The sequence below is a fragment of the Manacus candei genome, unplaced genomic scaffold (assembly GCF_025592945.1).
Source record: "Manacus candei isolate 608988 ecotype Guabito, Panama unplaced genomic scaffold, ASM2559294v1 h1tg000076l, whole genome shotgun sequence".
Classification (NCBI taxonomy): Eukaryota; Metazoa; Chordata; class Aves; order Passeriformes; family Pipridae; genus Manacus; species Manacus candei.
In genome coordinates, this window is record NW_026138124.1 from 9,054,607 (window position 1) to 9,075,286 (window position 20,680).

Sequence of the window (20,680 nt, forward strand, 5' to 3'; positions counted from 1 at the left end):
TCAGATTGAGAAATAAGAGCTCGTGGATGAGTCACTCCCTGCTCCAAGGATGTAGTTGGACCAAAGAGCCAGAATTTCATAAATGTAGAGATAAATGATCTCTAAATATGCACTTTTTAGAGCTAACATAAAACCCAAGTATAATCTCCCGGCGACTGAAAATAGTTTGGGTGAGGTCACTGCCGGGATGTCTTTCCCCAGAACTGCTGATTTCAGTCCCATTTTTCAGTTTTCCATTCGGGGAAAGCAAAAGCACCATTTTATCAATTTTGAAAATGAAAATCTTTCTCAAACGCTTAATTAGCACGAGTGCCTGGAGTGTTATTAATCCTCTGCTCGGAGCTTCTCGAATAAGAAAAAAAAAATCTCATTTTTACCTTTGGAACTGGGAGAGAGACCTTTGGGGCCGCTCGTTGTCCTGAACCTCCTGCTCGAGGTTTTTACAGACTGCAGTGAATCGTTGTCAGCTTTGCTGGAGGGGGTTTGGGTGTGGAAAAGCACTAATAGGGAGCCTCTCTTGCTTTCCCCCCAGAGTTAACGTGGGCTGTGGCCCTGCAGAGGAGCGGGTCTTATTAACGGGATTACATGCGGTGGCAGATATTTACTGTGAAAACTGCAAAACCACGCTGGGGTGGAAATATGTGAGTACCAGTGTCCTTTGTTTTGCCTGGGGGGCAGCTTTGCTCCGGCCCTTTCCCAAAGGTGTTTGTGTCATGTCATGGAAAGACCATTAACTTGGGCACATCCACGTCTTTTTTTCCGTTTTCCCTCCTGCCTTGTGTCGGGTGCATCCCTTCAGAGCAGCCCTTTGTGCTGAATGGAATTTTTGAATTAAGAATTATTAAGAATATATACATTTATGGACCTGATTTCGATGGGTGCCCCTCAGTGCTACTTACCATAAACGAGGATAAATGTGGTTCCTGCTGCCTTTTTTTTTTTTCCTAGATGTTGTCAGAGTAATAGAATGCTCCATTAATCCCGTGTCCTTCCCACTGGAAATGCTATTGAACACGGGTTTATCCGTTTGCTGCCTCCCTCCTGCTCTTCATAAATTCAATTAGTTTCAAATAAAGGCTTGTGTTACATCCTAATTTCTGCTCCTGCAGGCACACACCACGCTGGTTTGTCTAAATGTTGTGACCAGTGTCTGAACAAACCCCATTTTGTATCCGTGGCCTTTGGACAGAAATATTTTTTACTGAATCAGTTGAAAGGCTGTGAACAGGAAAACATCAAAAATTGATGTGGGTGGAATCCATGCAGAAACACAGCGTGGATCCCACAGATGGAGCCGGACACTAAGTACATCATCTGAGTTCATGGTAAACAAACCCCAGCATTCCATAACCAGCAGTGAGCCCAGGCCTTTCCAGCAGGGAATGACCTTTCAGGTGAGTCACAGGCAGCAAGGAGAGCACCTGAGCAGAGCTGAGCTGATGTGGAGGGTGCAGCCTCCATAACTGAGTCCCTCCTGGTCAGGGCCATCAGGAATCCCAGGAATTTCCCTCTCAGTTGTGTGGTGTGGAGGCACCGTGTGTTTCCATGGCTGTAACCATGGATCTGAGCAGAGCTGGTCCTTCTCCTGCTCCTCCATCTCCACAAGTTCCCCATAACCCATCCCATTCCCAGTGTTGGTGGTTTTACAGTGTTCCATCAGAGAACCTCTGCATTCTCCACCAACTAATAAATTCTCCCTGGAGAGAGGTGGGTTTTATCACCAGTGATTCCTAAATCCTTGTTTAGTTCCAGGAGCCATTGGCCTACAGAAATCTGCACCTTACAGGGTGCCAGTCCTTTTTTCCCAGCCTGTAAAGACAGCCAGGAGCAGGATTTAAGATTTTTCCCACATCATTTTCCTGAAAGCCAAGGAGCACACCTGCAGTTTTACTCCATAGACAAGGCAAACACTCACACCAGCATTCCCAGCTCTGATCCATAACTCTGATTTACCTTCACCTCATTTTTTCTCCTTTCCTTTTTTTTTTTTTTGTTTTGTTTTGTTTTGTTTTGTTTCAGGAACACGCTTTTGAAAGCAGCCAGAAGTATAAAGAAGGCAAATACATCATTGAACTAGCTCACATGATCAAGGATAATGGCTGGGATTGAGTGGGAGAGCCCAGCCCTAGCAGCGTGTAAGAGAATGCCATCCAACCGAACATTATACCCAAGAGTGAGAGAGTGACTGAACGCTTGGTTCCATGCATTTAGAGGCTCTGCAACCCGGGAGCATCTTCACACCCTTCTCCATCTTTATTGGTGACTGGCCTCTAAATTTCTGTCTCTCTGTCTCTTTGCTTTGTATCTGTTTGTGAGTTGACCCTGGCTGCTTCTCTCTCTGTCCTGGCTCAGAGAACGCCCCGAACGCCGAAGCCATTCCATGTGCCCAGTGCTGGAGGCCGCGCTGCCGGTGGCTCGGGGGTGGCATTTGTACCAGGAGAGCTCTCGGTGCGGGGGGAGGCCCCGAGGTTTGGGCAGGAGGAGGTGAGAGGGGGGTGGGCCCCAGGGAATCAGCCGAGGTTGACCCTGCGCTTCTCCTCTCAGTGCTGGTCAAGCAAGGCTTGAACCGTCTCCTTGTCTCGGTGGACAGATAAAATACCTCACCCTCCCCGTCCCCACCCACCGCCCCGGCCCCGGCGGGCTGAGCACGAGTTCCCCCCACGAGCCAGTTGCAATCTGTGTCGTGTTTGCTGTTCATGAAGTTGTTGTTTGAGGGGGCAGGGCCCGAGGGCTGCAGAGGTTCCCTCTGCCTCTCCTTGTTCTCGCTGCTGCGGGGTAGGGAGGGCTGAACACCCCAGCAGAGCACGGCTGCAGAAACCAAATCCTGACTCTTGAGCCCTTCAGAGAGGAGGAGAAAACCACTTAAGGCACGAGGAGGCTGGAGCTGCAGCTTAGAAGATATGACAAGGGTGGAATAAAAGGCATATGTGAGGCAAGAAAGGAAATTGCCTAGGGGAGGATGGGGACAGACTTAGTAACAGAGGGTACCCCTTGATTTCCCGGCCTCCCCTGAGCACCCCTGGAGGTGTTTTACCAATCCTTCACAAGTGCAAGTAGGAAAATGCTGTTACAGGATCTTTTCCTTAAATCCCAGGCCCCAGCCAACTGTGGGAGCCTGGCAGAGAAATGGGGTGAGAGTGGGGAGAGGAGGGAGCAGAGGAGCTGGTGGTTGAATTGCACAGGTGGATATTTCAAGCCATGAGGTATCCCCCCAAAACCTTCCCCCCCTTTTCCCACTCCCAGAAGGCTGCTGCAGGCACAGGGGGGGAAATGGGATAGAAAAAACTTAATAATCTTCCCCCTACCCCTGAAATTACGCCTGGGAGTTCAAAGCAGGGGAGAGATGTGGGCAGCAAAACTGCAAGGGGATAAGTCCCTCCCATTTTAATTTTTCCATGTGATTCCTGAGGACCTTCCCGAGGTGGATGGAAGGGAAGGGGCATCGTGTGTGAGAGGGAAAGGCATAAATGACAATGTGAAGTTTGCTCTGCAACAGTCCAGCCAGTAACTGGTGCATAACTCAAGACCATTGAACTGAATTAGTTTTATCTCTCTGAGTGAATTTTCTTTTTGTTTGTGGAATTCTTTCAAGTAGGTTAATCCATGGGGGGGGGGGGAGAAATCTTTCTTAATCCAGAAGGAAAGAGTATTGTGCAGGGGTTTGTGACTCCTTATGAAACGGGAGCTTTGGAGCTGTAATCTGGTGTTGCTGGATTCCACCCCAGAGAGGCTCTGAGGGGATCAGGCCTGGGGGGCTGCTGGGACAGAGTCCTTTGGTGTTAAAAAATTGGCAGGGAATGTGAACAGAGATGCCCCTGAGGGATCAGGGGGAATCTGAGTGTTGGGTCCTTGTGCTGAAACCCAAACCTGATGAAGCAAAGGCTGGTTTTTTCTCTCAAACCTCTGGTTTTGAAGATCCTGGAGAGGGAAGGGAGGTGGGGGCTGGTCTGGCTCCTGCAGTGGGTGGAGTTGGATCAGTTTGGGACCAGCCTGAGGTGGCTTCTGCCCTCACCCTTCTGCTGTGGCTGTGTAACAGTTGCTTCAGCTTTGGTTTCTGGTTGTCTCTGCTTCCATCATCCCCGTTCCCCTCAGTGACAAAAACCTACTAGAAATCAAAAATTCCACAGTGCCCACTGTCTTGTTCACTCTGGCACTGAGCTGGTCCCATTTCCCTGTCCTTTGCTTGGGGATCCAAGACAATTTATTGGGTTTTGAGTAGTGGGAGATAATTTCTGTTCTTCAAGGAGCTCTTGAGTCTCCTCAGATACAGAGTCTTCAAAGGGGTCTGGTTGGAGCTGGGAGAAGTGAGGGATAATCCCAAAATTCATGGGTTTGAGGAGAGCACACAGGGGCTCATCTTTTGATGTTGGTATTTGGAGTGACTGCTGATAAAAAGTGATATAAAAGGCAGGGCTGTGTAAAGAACTACTCTGAGAAATAAGAACTACAGAGAGCTGGTTTTATCTGTATATTTGGGACTAGAAAGGACAGTGATCCATCAGATGGGGCTGTTTTTAACTGGTCACAGGTGTCAGGCTTTTAATGGCAGCCAGCCTAAGCTTGAATACGAGATCTTAATCTGCTTTTAGTTGGTTTTGTCCCACCAGCATCCGCAGAGTCACCCACTGCAGGGTGGGAAACACCCACTGCTGGGAGTGGGACAGGAACAAACCTGGGTGGCTGTGACTGTCCCCAACACCCTGAGAGTCCCCTGGGGGGGTGCAGTGCTCTGCCCAGGGAGACAAGGAGAAAGGGGCTGGTGTTTAGTGCCCAGTAAATCTGCAGGGCTTTAGTCCAGTCCTGACTCACCTGTTGGGAGCTGGGAGCAGGGGTGGGATCCGTGCTGGGGCTGCCACGGCTTCGCCTGGAAGTGTGGATGGACCCAGAGCACAACCAAAGAGCCTCAGTCACCACCCCCTGCTCCTGGGGGGCCATCCCTGAGGGAATGGAGCCAGGAGAACCAGCTGGGAGATGTGGCCCATGGAAAAGCCTCCTTGTCCAGGCAGTGCTGCTTCCCACGGGTGGCATTCCTTGGGGAAACACGGGCAGCAGTGAGTTTTCCTTCTCTTTGGGTGTGGCAGCCTCGTGTCTGGCAAGCCCTGAATTTACACCCCACCCCCCCACCCCATCTACCCCAAAGCTCAGACTTGAGTTCAAAAGTTTAAAACTTGAGTTCAAAAGTTTAAAACTTGAGTTTAAAAGTTTAAAACTTGAGTTTAAAAAGTTTAAAACTTAAGTTTAAAACTTGAGTTTTAAATTGTTTTCTCCTCTGGTGGATTATCTGGCGTGAAATCCCCAATCCCTGTAATAAATACTCAGATGATAATATATACAAAGCAAGAAAAAAAAAGAACAACAACCCAGACATTATCTTGTGAAATATACTTTTGTAAATAATATTTAATTTAAAAAAAATAATAATAATATATTTGGTGCTGTTTTCTCAGAGCCCCTCCCTGAGAGCACTTTTTCTTTTGTTTATAAATGATGCTGTTTCCTTCTGTATTTGTTGGAAAATATGTTTAAAGGGAAACAAAACTCATCATCTGCGTTGTCCGCTGAAGGTGCAGGCGTGGCTGGGTTAGGACAGACCCCAAGGTGGGATGAGTGGGATGGGAGGAAGCTGGAACACCTTCCCAAGGAGATCAGGTGTGTAGGATCCAGGCCTGGAATTTCCTCTTGCACCAGTTTTTGGCTGAAGTAGATCTGGAGACAGGATTGAACATGAGCTGCAGCCCCCCAGTCATTGGTGGCTCGAGGGCAGCAAGGAGGGATGTTGGAGGTTTTTAACTAGTCCTTGTTTTTAAACTAAACCACAAGTCTCTGGACATGGATCCTGGTTTTCTTTTTGAGGTTTATTTTTATTTGTTGTTGTTGTTTGTTTTATTTTATTTTTTTTTTTAAAACCAGGCTGCTACATAACAAATTAGAGTAAAAGTTTACCTCTCTGGCAGTAAAGTTCATTTATTTCGTTCTCCTTTCTGTCTTTTATCTCCCCCGTTCTCCCCCTTCTTCGTTTTTAATTCATTGGGTCTCTTGTTTATCCCGAAGTGGACCAACAGCACAAAGCACTGGACTGTGTTTTGCTGAGCAAGGAGCAGTTTTCAGTGCTCAGTAACTGTTGCACGCTCTGTAATTCTCCAGTTTTGGTGCACACGATTGAAAAACGCGCAGGAAAAAAAGCAAACGACCCGACCCTGTTGCTCTCGTGGTGATCCAGTGAGGATCTTCTCTGTATGCATTTCCCTGACTGGGCTGTGAGAGTGTGTTGATCATGCATTTCACTGCACTTCCTTGTTCCCGTGGGATCCAGCTGTGGGATGAGCAGGTTGGAGACACCCCGAGCTCGGCTCGGTGGGAAGGAGCTCTTCCACCAGGTGAGAGGCCTCAGACATTCAGTGCTCAGAAACAATCAGGTTAGACAGGGATTATATTTTTTTTTTTCTGGCAGAATCCTGTTTAAAAAAAGAACAAGCAGAAGAGGGAAAACAAAATCATCTTGAATTCAGAAAAAAAAATAAATAAAACAAATCAACGTATTTAAAAGCAAGCAGAATGGCATTGTGTAAGGTACAACCACCACCAAGCTGTTCTCATCCTTCCAACTGTGTGTATCCTTCGTTTTGTTCTCCATAAGGAAACGGGAATGCTTTTCCCCTCTGACAAAACTAAGGACAATATTTCCAATACCAGCCTGTCTATGGATGCTCTTGTGTTTACAAATTGTGTATACTTTTATTTCTTTGATCTTATTTTAAGGTTTTGTTGTTTTTTGGTTTTTTTTGCGTATTCTTTCAGGTCATTTGCTTCAGTCATAAATGCAATTGTTTGTTTTCAAATAATTGGTTTTCACCTTTTCCTGTGTTTGTACATTGTATATAGTTCTTCAGTATTAGAGGGAGGCGTATTGTTTGTCATATTTACAATATGTGTTGGTGCTCATTTGAGAAAATAAAATTTTCAAGTACTAAAGCTGCTGGTCCGTGTTCCTGCTTTAACCTCCTGTGCTGTGTGCAAACCACTGAGATCCCAGAGCTGCTCCCAGCTGGGATCCAGCCCTTCCAATCCCTGGAGCTTTCACCTCGAAACCACGTGTGGTCAGGCCAAAAGTGCTTTATTTGGGGTTTTTTGGGATGAGCTGATGCAATCCCTCTTCATCCAACTGAGGACAGCTGGGACCTGTCCTGGTGCCCTGTGCCAGTGCCCAGCAGTGCTGTGAGTGCCCTTAATTCCACTGTGTGTCTGAAAAAGCAACTTAACCCTCTTTGGAGAGGCCGGGGCCGGGCCCTGAACTCAGAGCGAGCTCAGGCCACGGCAGGAAAAGCTGCAGCTGAGAGGTTGGAGGAGTCTGTGGGAGGTGAGGAGGAGCCAGAGGGTTCTGGGAGGTGGTTGAAGGCCAAGGAAGATGTGGCTGTGAACTGATGTCCCGTGGGTGCTCATCCCGTGGGCAAACAGGTTCAGCAGTGGCACAGTCAGTGCAGTTGGCTCTTTGCCCAACGGGGTCAAGGTCACTGGAGTTCCTGGTTTCACCACAACCTTGATGTGCCATCCTTGGCTCCAGGCCCGTGTGGGACGTGCTGGGTGTGAGCTCTGGAGCCCCCGCCCCCGGCAGGAAGGGCTCGGGGTGAGGACACCTCCAAAAAATGTGAGGCCGGTCCTTCAGCCACCTGTGCCACGAGCTCCTGTTGCTGGGATAGTTCCACAACCCCTGGAGCTGCTGCTGGGTCACTCAAAAAGCCCAAAGGTGTAACCCCATTCCCATCTCATTGTCCTGACAAGCGACTGCTCCCCACAGAGAGCGGAGACCTGAGCACTGGCCCCATGGCCACACGTGTGAGCACGAGAGGAGGGATTTGGTTTCCACCAGAACCAGCTGTTCCTGTTGGGATGAGGACACAGGGAACTCATCCAGCCCATGATGGCACAGCTGGAGCCTCCCAATGCATCCTTTGAGGTGCAGCAGGGTCAGAGCCCAGCACGGGGTTCCTGCCCCCAGGAGACAGTGACACCAAACACAGCCAGGCATGGGGATACTGGGGCTCTCACCCTTCTACTGACTTCAATTCTATGTGATTTAGAGAGGGAAATTAAAGTATTCCTATCTTGTTTCCCCACCTTTTCCCTGAAAACTGCTGCTGGGGCAGGAGGGCACGATCCTGTGGGTGCTGGGGATCTGGAGGGATGGGGAAGGGACCGGTGGGATGGAGGGAAGTGGCAGGCGTGGCCTTTGGCTGCTCCTCCCCGGTGGGAACAGTTGTTATTTACCAGCCGATTGGGTAAGACCTGCAGGGAAATTCCCCCCAGGAAAGAACTCGTGCTCAGTATTTCCCACCCCGAGCATCCAAGTAACAGCAGGAGGGACAACTCGAGGGTGTCTCTGAGCAACGGCCCTGGGAAGAGCCTCCAGCCCCACGGCAGCACTTTGGCTCCAGGTTAGGATGGAGGTGGAAAAGCGCCAGAACCACGACACGTCCTCGGGCGGCGCTTACAAACCCCTCGGGGTGGGGGCACCGCCGCAGGTCTGCCCCACTGCCAGGGTCTGCCACGGGAATCCCAGGGCGATTCCCAGCCGAGGAGGGGAGCAGAGGGCAGAGCTGCTGTTTGGGACGCAGGGCAGCCTCTCCCCGGCTGCACTGGATGTTTTATTAAACTGCAATTAGAGCGTGGACGAGCCCAGGCAGCCTATTAATAGCGGGGGGAGATAAGCTGACTCAGGCGGCAGCAGCCCCGGGCTCTGCCGCTGCAAACCTGGCCCGGGGCTCTGCAGGAGGGAGGGAGGGAGGGATGGAGAGAGGGAGGGATGGAGGGATGGGCGCTGGATCCTCCTCGGGCCTCACGAGGTGCTGCAGGACTCGCCCTGACCTTCCCCCGTGGCCAAGGACGGTACAAAGAGTGCCCCCTGTCCCACCCTGCCCCTCACAATGAGGGTTTTTTCAGAGGATGATCACAAACTATAAATACAGCAGTGCCAGTGGCCTTTAATCCCGGTTCAAGAGCAACTCGACACTCCTGCTTTGCTTCACAGCCCTTTTTTTGGGACGCTGGCACTGGGGAAGGGATGCTGCCAGTTGTTCTCTGTGGGTTCACTTCATCCCTTTCCTCCTTTCCCTTTCCTCAGGGCCGGCCCTGGGCTTCCCCCACACCACCTCTCCCAGTGGGACAACGGCTCCAGCTCAGGCAGGAGGATTTTCTTGCTGACAGGGAGGATTTACAGGAGCCTGTCCAGGCTGCCAAACACACCAGGGTTATTTTTACCCGGCTCCAGAGTGGGGTATAAATAGTGTCGAGGCCACTCTCCGTTGCTGACCGAGAAATGTCCCACAGAAACAGGCCAGGCACGGAGGAAATGTCACCTAGAATGTGGTCACCACAGGGTCACCCGGCCCTGGCAGCAGAGAGGGATCCCCAGGGGGCAAATAACAGAGCCCTGGTGCCCCCCTTCTCCATGTGGCCCCCAAAAGCTACCAAGCTCCACAGCCAGGCAGGTTTCTGCTCTCTCAGAGCTGTTTTGGGGGGTCTGGGGGCGTTGTGAGCACAGACCTTGTCCCGGGGGGTGATCAATCTCTCCAGGATTGATTCTCCCCAGGGTTAAATCCCTCCATCAGTCAGGGCACCCCAAGTCTGTATGGGGGGATCATCCCTGTGAGGGCAGGCACTGGGGGGCTCAGGGAAAAGCTGCTGCAAGGACAGCAGGGACAGGGGTGACAGACATCACTGCCCTGTGAATAAAACTGCTGGAGATTTTCCAGCCTGCCCTGTTATTTATGGCTCAGGATCAAGCAGCTGCTCCTGGCGGGGGCTGCCCCACAGCCCATTTGTTCCCCGTGTATGGAAACTTCTGATCAGGTGAAGTGAAATGCTGGGGGGAAAAAAAAGAATGAAATCCTTTAGCAGGGGCCCGACCTCGCCCCCCTGGAAATGTGCCCCTCGGAGAAGGGCTCTGGGAGAGGCTTTGGATGCCTGACAGGAATAGCAGAAGGCTATAGGAGCGCTTTTATATAGCTCTGCTTCCTCGTGAAACCCAGACTGGTGTTTTCTTTTCCACTTGGACAAGGATTTTCCCATAATTGTGCTATTTTTATGTGGGTTTCAGACAGAAGTGAAGGGCCTCTCCCAGCCCAGCCCCGGTGTCGGAGGAGCTGGAACGCCGGAGGGTTCAGCTCTGACGCAGGTTCCCCATCTTTGCCAAGTCCCTGTGCTGGCAGATGTCTCCCCCAGTCTAAATGGGGGGGGGTTTGCTCCATCCCTCCCTCACAGGGATTGGTTTTTTCAGAGTTTCCTGCCTGGAGATGAACTGTGGTGCAGTTCTGTGTGAGCCAGGATGCCCTGGGGGAAGAACTTCACGGCACAAACCGTGGGGTGCTTCAAAACTGCCACCCTGAGGGCACAAAAATTAACACCTCACCTGTCAATATAAATCTCTACCCGGCAGACAAGGGGCTTTGTCTCCCCCAGGGCAGCTCATCAGCACCCCAATCCCTGTGGATGGGGTGCCAGGGGTGAGGGCTGAGGTGCCACTGCTGAGGTACCAGCTGTGCCCATCACAGGGGCCTCCCCCAGTCCCCAGGTGCTGCTGGTTTCTGGAGAAGCCAGGATATATATTTGCTGGGAGGGAGCTTTATCTGGAGTGTTGGGGCTGCTGCTGGAACCTCAGCAGGGTTTTGGTGCTCACCCCTGTCTCCTGCTCTGGGCGTTGGGGCAGGTCAGTGGGAGCCAGGTGGGAGCAGATTTCATAGAGGAGGGAGGGAAGTGGCTGAAGGGATGAGTCTCTGTTATCTTTAGTTTGGGGTTGAGTTTCTGTCTGAAAGCAGGATTTGAGCTGGTGATTGAGCTGCTGTGTCTCTGTTATCAGGGCTGCAGGAGGAGGTTGTGACCGTGGCTATAATGGGGGACTGTCGATGTAAATCCCTTTGCAGGCTTGGGGAGGTGAATTTAATCTTTAAAACACTGAAGCCTGGTGGAATGAGCTCCCCTGAGCTGGGAGCTGCTGGCAGCCCCACAGCTCCGCTGCCGGCGCCCGGAGCCACCAGCGAGGCAGGAATAATGTCCTTTATTAAATCCCAGCCATGTCATATGAGGGGTTTCTGGATGTCACTGCTTGCATGGCCCTTCCCATGGTCCCTTCCCACCTGGTGGCTGCTGTGGAAGTCAGGGGCTGTTGATTTTCTCCCTGGGTTCTCAGCAGCTCTTTGCTCTGGGGCTCCATCCCACACAAGGGGCTGTTGTTCCCCTCCTCAATCCCTCCCCTGCTCCCAGCAGCCTCAGATATTCAGGGAGCTGCTTTGGCTCCGTTTGCTGTCAGCAGGAGGGATCTGCATGGATTTCCCCCAAACTGGGCTCTTGTGCTCTTTGAACCTGCCTCACACCAGGCCAGGCTTTGCTGGGCTGGTTTATGGAGCTGCTGCCATCAGTCCCTGTTACAACCCAGCTCTGAATGTCCCCGTGCACATCCCATGTCCTGGGTTCCCAGTCCAAAACAATTTGGGATTGTTTGGGATTTTGATCCAGGCAATGTTCAGGCCTTAGGAAAAGCCCAGTCTTGCTGGAGGTGGGGGGCTGATGGGGACAAGGCTCCCTTTGGATTACTTGCCCACAAGCAAGAAAAGCTATTTTGAACCAGAGGCTGGGAATGTTTGAGCTAATCCCAGGTGGAAGCTGATTAAGGGCTCTGGAGGGAGATTTGGAGCAGATCCTGGTGGCACAGGGAGCCCTCTGGTCACGTCCCACAGCTCTGCCTGCCCAAACCACCCTGCTCACCATGGAGGGAGGGGAGCTGAGGCTCAGCCAGGCCTTTCCCAAGGTGTTGGAGGAGATTTCATTCCACAGACTCTCAGCAAGGGCTGTGGAGCTTAATCCTGACCTTTGGCAGCAGTTGGTGCCGGGGAGGGCAGAGCTCTGTGCTCCTCTCCGGGCTGGGGAGCAAAGGAGGGACCTTCCCTAGTCCTTCAGCTCCGTGTCACCCGTGGCAGTGCCAGGGCAGGGAGAGCCTTTGCCCTGCTCTGTTCAAGGGGAATATTTAGATTTTGGCCACCACTTTTGTGGTCTGGGGAGTTTTACACACACCCTGGGCTGGGTGAGCTCTGCTCTGTGCTGCAGGTGCCCCGAGTGGGCAGTGAGTGTGCCAGGGCCAAAGGGCTCAGGATTTGGGTGGGATAAAGAGGATGCACCCATGGAGACATCATGATTTATTGTCCAGATTAAAGGGAAATTAAAATTAATCTCCCTGGACTCTGGGGATCTCTGGGGTTTAGCTTTTTTTTTTTTTCCCTCCTGCTCATTCATTATTTTTAGCAGATCCTTTTTTTATTTTTAGCTCCTCACAAAGGCAGCAGGTACTGGAAATCCCATTCCCATCCCAGCAGCCTCATCATCTGAGCAGGAGAGGGATGGGAGGAAGGATGTGGTGCCCAAGCACCAAGCTTGGGAAGGATGCCCATGGTTGGCACAGGTACAGTGGGGGCTCTGCAGGGAAACACAGCCACCAAAATGCTTTGGATGTCACCTGGATGTAAGAAAAGTCTGTTTTCCTCTGCTTTTGCACCTCCTTTCTGCAAAGGGGGAGTTTCATGGGATGCAGGGAGACACAGGCTGATGGCTGCCTGTGCCCAGCTGAGCAAACCCAGAGGGAAAACTGTAGGAATTCGGATTTTTTTTTAAGTTGTTGGATGTTTACAGCTGTTTGTGCAAAAATTCCTGCTGGTCTCAGGGAAAATAAAACTGGCTGTGGGGTGGCTGTGCCAGCCAGAGCTCCTTGGAAAGGAGAAAATTAAAACCCACCCATTAATTAATCAAGTGTAAAGAATCTGAGTGGTGCTGTGCTGGGAAACACACCAGGAATGTTTTGACCCCAGAGATCCTGTGGGATTCCATTGTGGAGGAGCCACTGGCTCTGGCACCACTGGGCTGGGATGACCCCCCCAGAAATCAGGGTTTCCATGTGGGAAAAAGGAACTGGGTCAGTCTTTGGAGCAGGTCAGGAATGACCATCGTTCAACCCCAACAAACAGGAGGTTTCTTGCCTGACCTGGTGGGGCAAACCCCTGGCTGTGCTCACCCTCTCAGCATCCTGAAAAAGGGAACAAAAAAGGGAGGTGAATATTTAATTAACTTATTCTTTCCTGGGGATCAAAGGAGCCATGCCCGGTGTCACAGCAGAGCAGATCACAGCAATCCCAGGATTTATGGGGAATTCCACAGGCTTTGCAGAGGCAGGAGGTGCTCAGGGGCTGTGTGGGAGGGGGCAAAGCCACACGAGGCTGGGAAATGCAAATCCCCTTCCCGTGCCCAGCTGGGCACAGAGGCACTAAGCTGGCACAAGAGGGCTCCTGTGCCTGGCATCCCCTGTCAGGTGGTGGAAAAAAAACCATGGAAAAACTCTGTGGGCTGTGCAGGGATCTTAATTAAATCATTTACAGGTTTGGTAACCAGCCCTGCACTGGCATGCACCACTCCTGGATGCCACTTCCAAGGAAGGGAATCAAGGAAAGAAAAAAAATTAAGTCCCAGAGAGTGAAATCAAATCTGGCAAACAGTAACTGTGATTACACCCCATCCTGGCTGAAGGACAACGTGGCTGAATGTGGCTGGAGGAGATTTACATCTGGTTTTGCTGGGCAGCAAGGGTAAGCATCCCAAAATAAGGCTGAAATCTCTCAGTTTTGCATAGGTGGGGTGGTGCAAGCCCTGCTGGATCCCCAGGGACACACATTGTCAGGGTGGATCCCACATATCCATCACAAGAGGCAGATTTCCAGGAGCCACTGCAGCTCTGGGTGTGAGGTGGCACTAAAATGATTGTTGTGGGTGTCTGGGGTTGTTCTGTTTAGGGGGGTTTCCATCCCTCCTCCTCTGGAGGGATCCAGAATGGGATCTGCCAAGGCCTCAGGAGCTTCAGGTTATTGAAGAATCACAGAGTGGTTTGGGTTGGGAAGGACCTTAAAGCCCATCCAATGCCACCCCCTGCCATGGGCAGGGACACCTCCCACTAGCCCAGGTTGCTCCAAGCCCCATCCAACCTGCCCTTGGACACTTGCAGGGATGGGGCAGCCACAGCTTCTCTGGGCACCCTGTGCCAGGCCCTCCCCACCCCCCCAGGTTCTCCTGGGCTGTAATGAGGAGTCCAGGTAGGGCACAATGGTCCATCATGCCCAACCCAGATGGTGAGACAAGGATATATTTTCAGGTACCAAAGTTCATACACTCAGCTGTGCTGAATACCACGATTCTCACCCCAAAAAAGTCTCTAATCTCACCAGTTCAAGCACTCCCTTAGTGCCTGTGAGTCTGTGTAGGGAACAGAGTGCACCTCAGCTGTCAGGGAGCAAATCTAGTTCAAACACAGCAAAACACACAGTTCTTAGGCTGAAGTCATTAAATCTTTGGCTAAGCTAAAAAGGCAGAGTGAATAATGGTTTGAATATGCTCAGGAAATCCTCCACTTGGACAAGATCAGAAGAAGCCATTAGTGAGGATGGACAGGGATCCTTCTCCAAACAAAGGCTGATCCTGAGTAATTGCAATTCTATAAACAGAGCATCACTTCCAAAATTCAATAACTCACCGGCATCCAGGGCAGCATCAACCCCTGGTGTTTAATGCAGAGGTGGATGGATGGAAAATAATTAGGACCCTCGCAGTTCCAAGCTTATTTTTCTAATCCACATTGTCCTCCAGCCATTATGTGTTTAACAGGTTTGTTCTGCACTGATGGGAATGGCTTTGCCAAATTCCAGTCGTGCTTGGGGACCAGCCTTCTCCAGCTTTGTTCTTTGGAATTAAAGGATAGAGACGAGGCTTTTTTTCCCCCTTGAATATGCTCACTTTTATTTTTCACAAAGCTAAAAAGCTGCTTGCTTTATAGATTAGGGGTTTTTTTAAACATCAAACTGCAGCGAAAAACCAGCAAAATTGTAACTTAACAACTAGGAGGGAGAGCCAGTGCAGATTTTTATTAAGAGGAGCATCTGAGTGGCTCTCAAACATCAGTTAACCCTTCAAACATCATTAACCAGGAGTGTTGGGATAACAACTTTATGGGGAGCAGAGAAGTGGATCAGCTTGTTCATGAAGCCATGAATCTGTGTCCAAGTACCTTCCCAGATTAGCCATCAGCCACCCTGCAATGTCTCCCTCCTTCACTGCTGAGCCATAAATCCCAGTGTTCAATTTAGGGAGCGAGTCTGTGCTGGGCCAGCAGTCAGCACTGCTGGGAATGGACTCAGGCTGCAAAATTTGGATTCAGAGCTGGGTGGATTTAGGGTTTTAGCTTGCCTGTTATAGAAATAAGAAACAGATGGGATTTGCAGGCCTGGTTTGGGCTCCGCACTTCTCATCAGGTCAGTGTTGTTTAAGTCCAACCAGATTTCCAGTCGGATTCATTCCTGCCTCTCCCTGCCTGCCTGAGGCACTAATGCCAGCAAAACTATCCCTGGGGCTGGAATCCTTGAAAAAAAATCCTTAAAACACTAAGGATGTTGTGTATATCTTGGAAAAGAAATAATATTAGTGCTGGTTCTGCAGGCCATGTGGAATTAGTGGCAATTGGGAACGTTTGTAGTCAGGGCCAGAGAGGTCCTCAACACGCATTCAGACATCAAAGTTCCCATATTTTTAGAACTTTATAGCTGAGAACTGTACAATGTTTGTTTTTCATCTGGTGAGGGTTCTGTGGGACACATGGAAGGGCAGGGCTGGAGGGATTCTGAGCAGTTTACACGAAAAGAGCATCTTGCCTCAATTTGTTGGGGACTCCAGTCCCCAGGGCAGACCTGGCAGACCAGTTCTGAGGGAAGCAGTGGTTTCCTCATCCACCCAAATCGAGCCTGGGTATCTTCCCTCTGGAAGCACCACTTCAGCTGAACAAATTACTAAATTTAGTGGTGAAAGAACAGGCTCAAACTGCATTTTTCAGAAGGCTGGATTAGAGTGTCTGATGGTCCTGTGTGTCTTTCAGACCTAAATATCATCTGAAATAAGGCTGTTGAGCCCCTGTGGTGGTGCAGAACTGTCTGTGGTTTGCTCTTGTGTGTCGCTCGCCGGTAATTCCTTGGAAAGGAGAATTTCCTGAAGGGATTCCACTTGTTCCTGATGACTTGTGGAGGTGGTTTTAGCTGGGAAAAAAAGGGATTTACAAAAGCACAGCGCTAAGGATTCGCAGACAGGCGTTGTCTCCAGTGCTGCACAACTCAGTAGATTGCCAAGCCTTGGGCAGAATAAATAGCTGCTGTTCCCAGGGTGTGTGTTCCCTGCTGCCTTTGCCAGGGATGCACAGAGCTACAGTATCCAATAGGAAAACACTCCAATGTTGGCTGGATGTAGCTGTCAGCCCAGCTGGGACAAGGGCAGTGCCTGGGGACACGGGTGCTGCAGGGAATAAACAGCTAAAGGAGGGCAAACGTTCAGTCTATAAAGGCTTCCAGCCTAATGTAGGATTAGCAGGAAGAAAATGGACTGCACATTAAAATTCATGAAGGAGTACAATTTAAGATCCATGAATAACAGGGCCACAGTTATGCAGGATTGGGGGTTTGGAATTGTTTCTGGTTTGTTTGGTTTTTTTTTTTTCAGAGCTGCTGGAAGAGATGAAGTCATTAGCAGGACATGTGTGGCTGCCACATGCTCTGCCCTCGTCACTCTGGACACACACAGCTGATGACACCCAAAGGTTAAACACAGGGACGAGAGGACATGGGGAAGTGCAGCCCCTGGTCTGTTGATTCCCAGACAAAATATGAGGGGTGTTTTTGTGATCTGTTTGATAGTTTGGTGTCCTTGTCCCTGGATCTCAAGGCTCAGTCTGGTAAGGAGCAGTTTTAGTATTTGTTGGGTCTAGGCAGATCTCTCAAGTGGGGGATGTGGCACTTGGGTGTCTCTCACTCTGAACACCCTCTGTGATTCCTGTAACCTTGGGCAGGTCACTGGGTCCTGAATCACCCAGCTCCCCCTGCAGTAAACTGGCCCCAGAGGGGTCTGTGGGGTGAATTTATTCCTGGGATGTGTGACAGCATCTGGGGTAAGGGACAGGAGGATTTCATATCTGCTTTTTGAGTCTTAGTTAAGCTGCATGAACCTCAGGGCCTTCAAAATGGGGCTGTGGAAGGAAATCACAGGTGAGCCTTGAGCTACAGTCTGTGGTGAGGGCCCTGGGAAAGGAAGGCATTGAGATCTGGCTTTTCTTAATGTCTTATCATGAGAAAAGCCCATGCCAGGGGTTAATTCTTCTGTCCACGAGGACAGAGGTTGGGAAGTCAGCTGCTGTTATTCCGTGGTCTTAATATAGAACAAAAGAGTAGTATTTTGTCCCAGATTTAACAGCTGGGGAAATAAAACTCCTTTGGATGGCAGGAGGTGCTGTCATGTACAAAAGGACAGTTCAGGATATCTGCCTGTTCTACAGTCATGGAAATGCATTTAAATCACAGCTACAGTGCACTCAGTTGGGAATGTAGAGCCTGAGTGAATTATTGATTGTTTTTCACATTTGATAAGGAAGTCAGGAGAGAAATGATGTCTAATATACAGAAATAGGGGAGAAGCCTCCCATGGGTTGTAACAGAAGAGCAAGCATGTGAAGGTCTCAAAATAGCCACAGCTTTCACTTCTGGAGGTACAAAAGGCCATGAATTAGTGAAATACTTCAGGTGGGGATCCAGGGGGGTGGGTCTGGTCCATGCCCCATGGATTTTTTCCCTGTTTTCTCTCAGTGTATGTGCTGAGTGCCCATAAGCCGCCTTCCTTTATCTCCTTGGGCAAACGTGGGAAGAAAATGTTCCAATTTAACAGGGAAATCTCAGGCACCATTTAAAGGCTGAGGTGTTCTCCGATCCTCCCTTCCCCAGTCTCCGGGGAGACCGTTCCCATGCCATCCTGCATTTATACATCCCCGCAGGGATAATTTCCCTGATCCAAGGGGCTGCTCGGAGGATTTGCTGGAAAAGCTTTTTTTAAACCACAGAGAGGGGTTTCAGATCTTCGGCGGTGGCTTTGTGGGAGCGTGACTGAATTGTTTCCAGCCCTGAGCTCCTCACCTGTCTGGGTCGTGCGTGCGGCTGACAGACAGATGGACGGACAGCCCGTGCTCTGTGTGAGAATGCAAACAGCTGAGCCAAGGCTTAATCCTCCCCCCCAGCCCTGACCTTTTTATTCATGCCTGCACCTGGCAGGAGCAGCAATCATTCATGGCTGTGGCCTCGGAAACAGCTGTAGATAAACACTGGAGTTATATTTAAAAAGGGTGCTGCAGACATGGGGGGAGGTAAATGAACAAAATCACTCGCTAGCCCATCACAGACCAATTTTAAAGAGAAAAGAGGTTTTTAAGAACATCAGTTTAGGCTCGCAGTGAGCATGGCAGGTCTCTTGTGCTGAATGCAATGATGGTTGTGCAGAAACATTTACAGAACTGGGGCACAGAGACCTGAGAGTGTGACTGACTGAGGGCGGGTCAGGGCTGTGGCCATGAGCACAGGCAGCTCCAGCACCCTGGGACCAGCTGGCTCGGGAATGGGAATGGGTTCAGGCTTCAGCAGGGCTGCCTGGCAAACAGCAGGAGGACAGACAGTTGCTGTGGCAGTTCTCTCATCCTCTGTGCAGGGGGATGTGGCTGAGGACCCTCTGCAGGGGCTGTGTCGTGCCCGGTGCTGTGGCTGAGATGTGCCCTCAGCACAGACTGAGCTGCAAATCCTTTCCTGGCTCAGGAATAGCTGTGTTTTATCCCAGCAGAGCAATTCCCAACCTGGATCTGGCCGTACACTCTCCCTGGCCCCCTGCAGAACAAACCAGGCTAAACCAGAAGAGCAGATTGATGCCAGGGCTGCATTTCCTGCAGCCTCTTTTAGCAGGAACCTGTGAGTGCACTCAGGAGGAACCTGGCTGTCCTGGCAGAAGGCTGCACTGTGGAAATTGCTGTTTTCCATGGAGCAGGAAAATCTATTCATTATATAAGAGAAAGGCTATGTCATCTGATTCTGTCTTCAAAAAGAAGCAGTTTTCAAGAAGCGGAGCAAAATTTGAAATGAAGCTTGTCAATTTGTAAATGTTTGGTAGCAAAGGCACTGTAAGACAGCAGATGGAGCTGTGAAAGGGGGTTTGGTTCTTTTCTGTCTACCACCTCCTTTCTCCAGCACTCTTCCTCTGTTTTAAGAATAACACTCCCTCAATAATGACTCACAGCCAGTGCCACAAAAATCCTGGCTGTCAGAGAAACTGCTGCTTGTCTGACAGGAGTGCAGGGAATGTTGGTTTGTTCTGTCTCTGCTGAAATCACAGCTCGGGGATGGTTCTTCTAGAAAGTGGCCCTACTTAGAGATTCCAGGCACAAGGCAATTATCTGTCTTCCCTTGCTCAGTGTAATTAATAAATGTGGTTTTCTTCCTGGGCACCAAGGGATGCCATGTTCGTCATGGAATGGACCATATTGTCCAGAGCAAGGAGATGAAAATTCCCTAGGAAGTCAGAGCTCTCCTCTGGGAAGATGGATAAACCCATGGGTGTACCAGTAGGGACTGGAATATTCCCCATATCCTGCTAGATCTCTGCTAATCAGAAAAGAAAAGATATCCTCTGCTCAGAAGGGAATAAAGACATCCTCAGGGATAATCCGGGAGAAGCAGCTGGCAGAGCTACAGCCCTCTATCACCCCGTGGAATTTGCAGTTCTGGTGGAAGCAGAACCTGAGGAAAAGAGCAGTTTCAGACTTCCTGGCTGCCTGAGGGTGATGGTGCTGCCCTGTGTGATGGAGTTACTGCCAGAGCAGCTGCACGGGTAGAAACACCTTTTTTCAGTTATTGGAGCAGGGAACTGTGCTGGGATTCCTGGGTCCTTCCCCCAGCTCTGCCTTTGATTTGTGGTGTGTGCAGACCCCTTAATTTGTTTCTGTTCTCCCCATCTGTGAAACTGAGATAAGATCACAGGGGAATTGTAAAGTGGGATTCATTAATGTTTATTAGGCAGAGGGAGATCCTTCAATGAATGGCACTGTATTCTGGGAGGACAAAGTTCAAGACTGCAAAGAGGCTGATTAAATCCAAATCTGCTATTTCCAGACTAGGAGGACAAAAAAAAGAGAATGGAAAAACCTTACCTAGGCCTATGTCTGCCAAAAGCAGTATGTGATTTAAATAAAGTCAAGCAGACTGTGCAAATGTGAGCACATACATGCTTAAATATGAATCTACTGAAACCATTAAATATTTCTTAGTAAATGTACACAAAGAAAGCGTAATGAGGATGTGTTTGAAGTTTCCAGTGTGTATATGATCACCATGAACCGTGAGTCACCAGTGGCAACATGGCATCATGAGGCAATAAATATGGTATTTCCCATAAAGGGATGTAACAACATCCAGGGAATTGGCACAGGGAGGGAACAGAGGGAACAGAGCTATGGGTTGGTTAAAGGAATCTCTCTTAGTTGTGGTGCTGTAATGAAACAGTTACTGCAATGTTGTCTCTTCTCTGTAAGGAAGGGCAAGAAAACCAGCTTACCTGGGGGATTTTACAGTGCCAGTTTGTTGACAGATGAAACAAATATTTATAGGTTAGACACAGCTGGAGGTGGCAACTTTTGGACCGTCTTCCATCAGAGTGCATGTTCCCAGTGGGGAGATATTCGTCCCGTTGTGCCAGAGGTAAAAATTGATTTGTTGTAACCGGAGCCAGTGGGTGGCCTGAATTCACTCCT

At 50.0% G+C, this 20,680-nt stretch overlaps 1 protein-coding gene across 3 annotated transcripts in view; it reads left to right on the top strand.

The window, feature by feature from the left end:
* YPEL2 (yippee like 2) overlaps positions 1–6,576 on the top strand; it is a 33,357-nt gene extending 26,781 nt beyond the window's left edge. Inside the window, exons 4-6 of one of the 3 annotated variants that reach the window (XM_051809987.1) lie at positions 533–641; positions 2,020–2,484; positions 6,052–6,576. In XM_051809987.1, the coding sequence (XP_051665947.1) occupies positions 533–641; positions 2,020–2,109 (199 nt within the window). In that variant the 3' untranslated portion in view covers positions 2,110–2,484; positions 6,052–6,576. Of the gene's footprint in view, positions 1–532; positions 642–2,019; positions 2,485–6,051 lie in introns of those variants that run through there. The other 2 variants (XM_051809988.1, XM_051809986.1) reach the window with 2 other exon arrangements.
* The last annotated feature ends 14,104 nt before the right edge of the window (positions 6,577–20,680 follow it).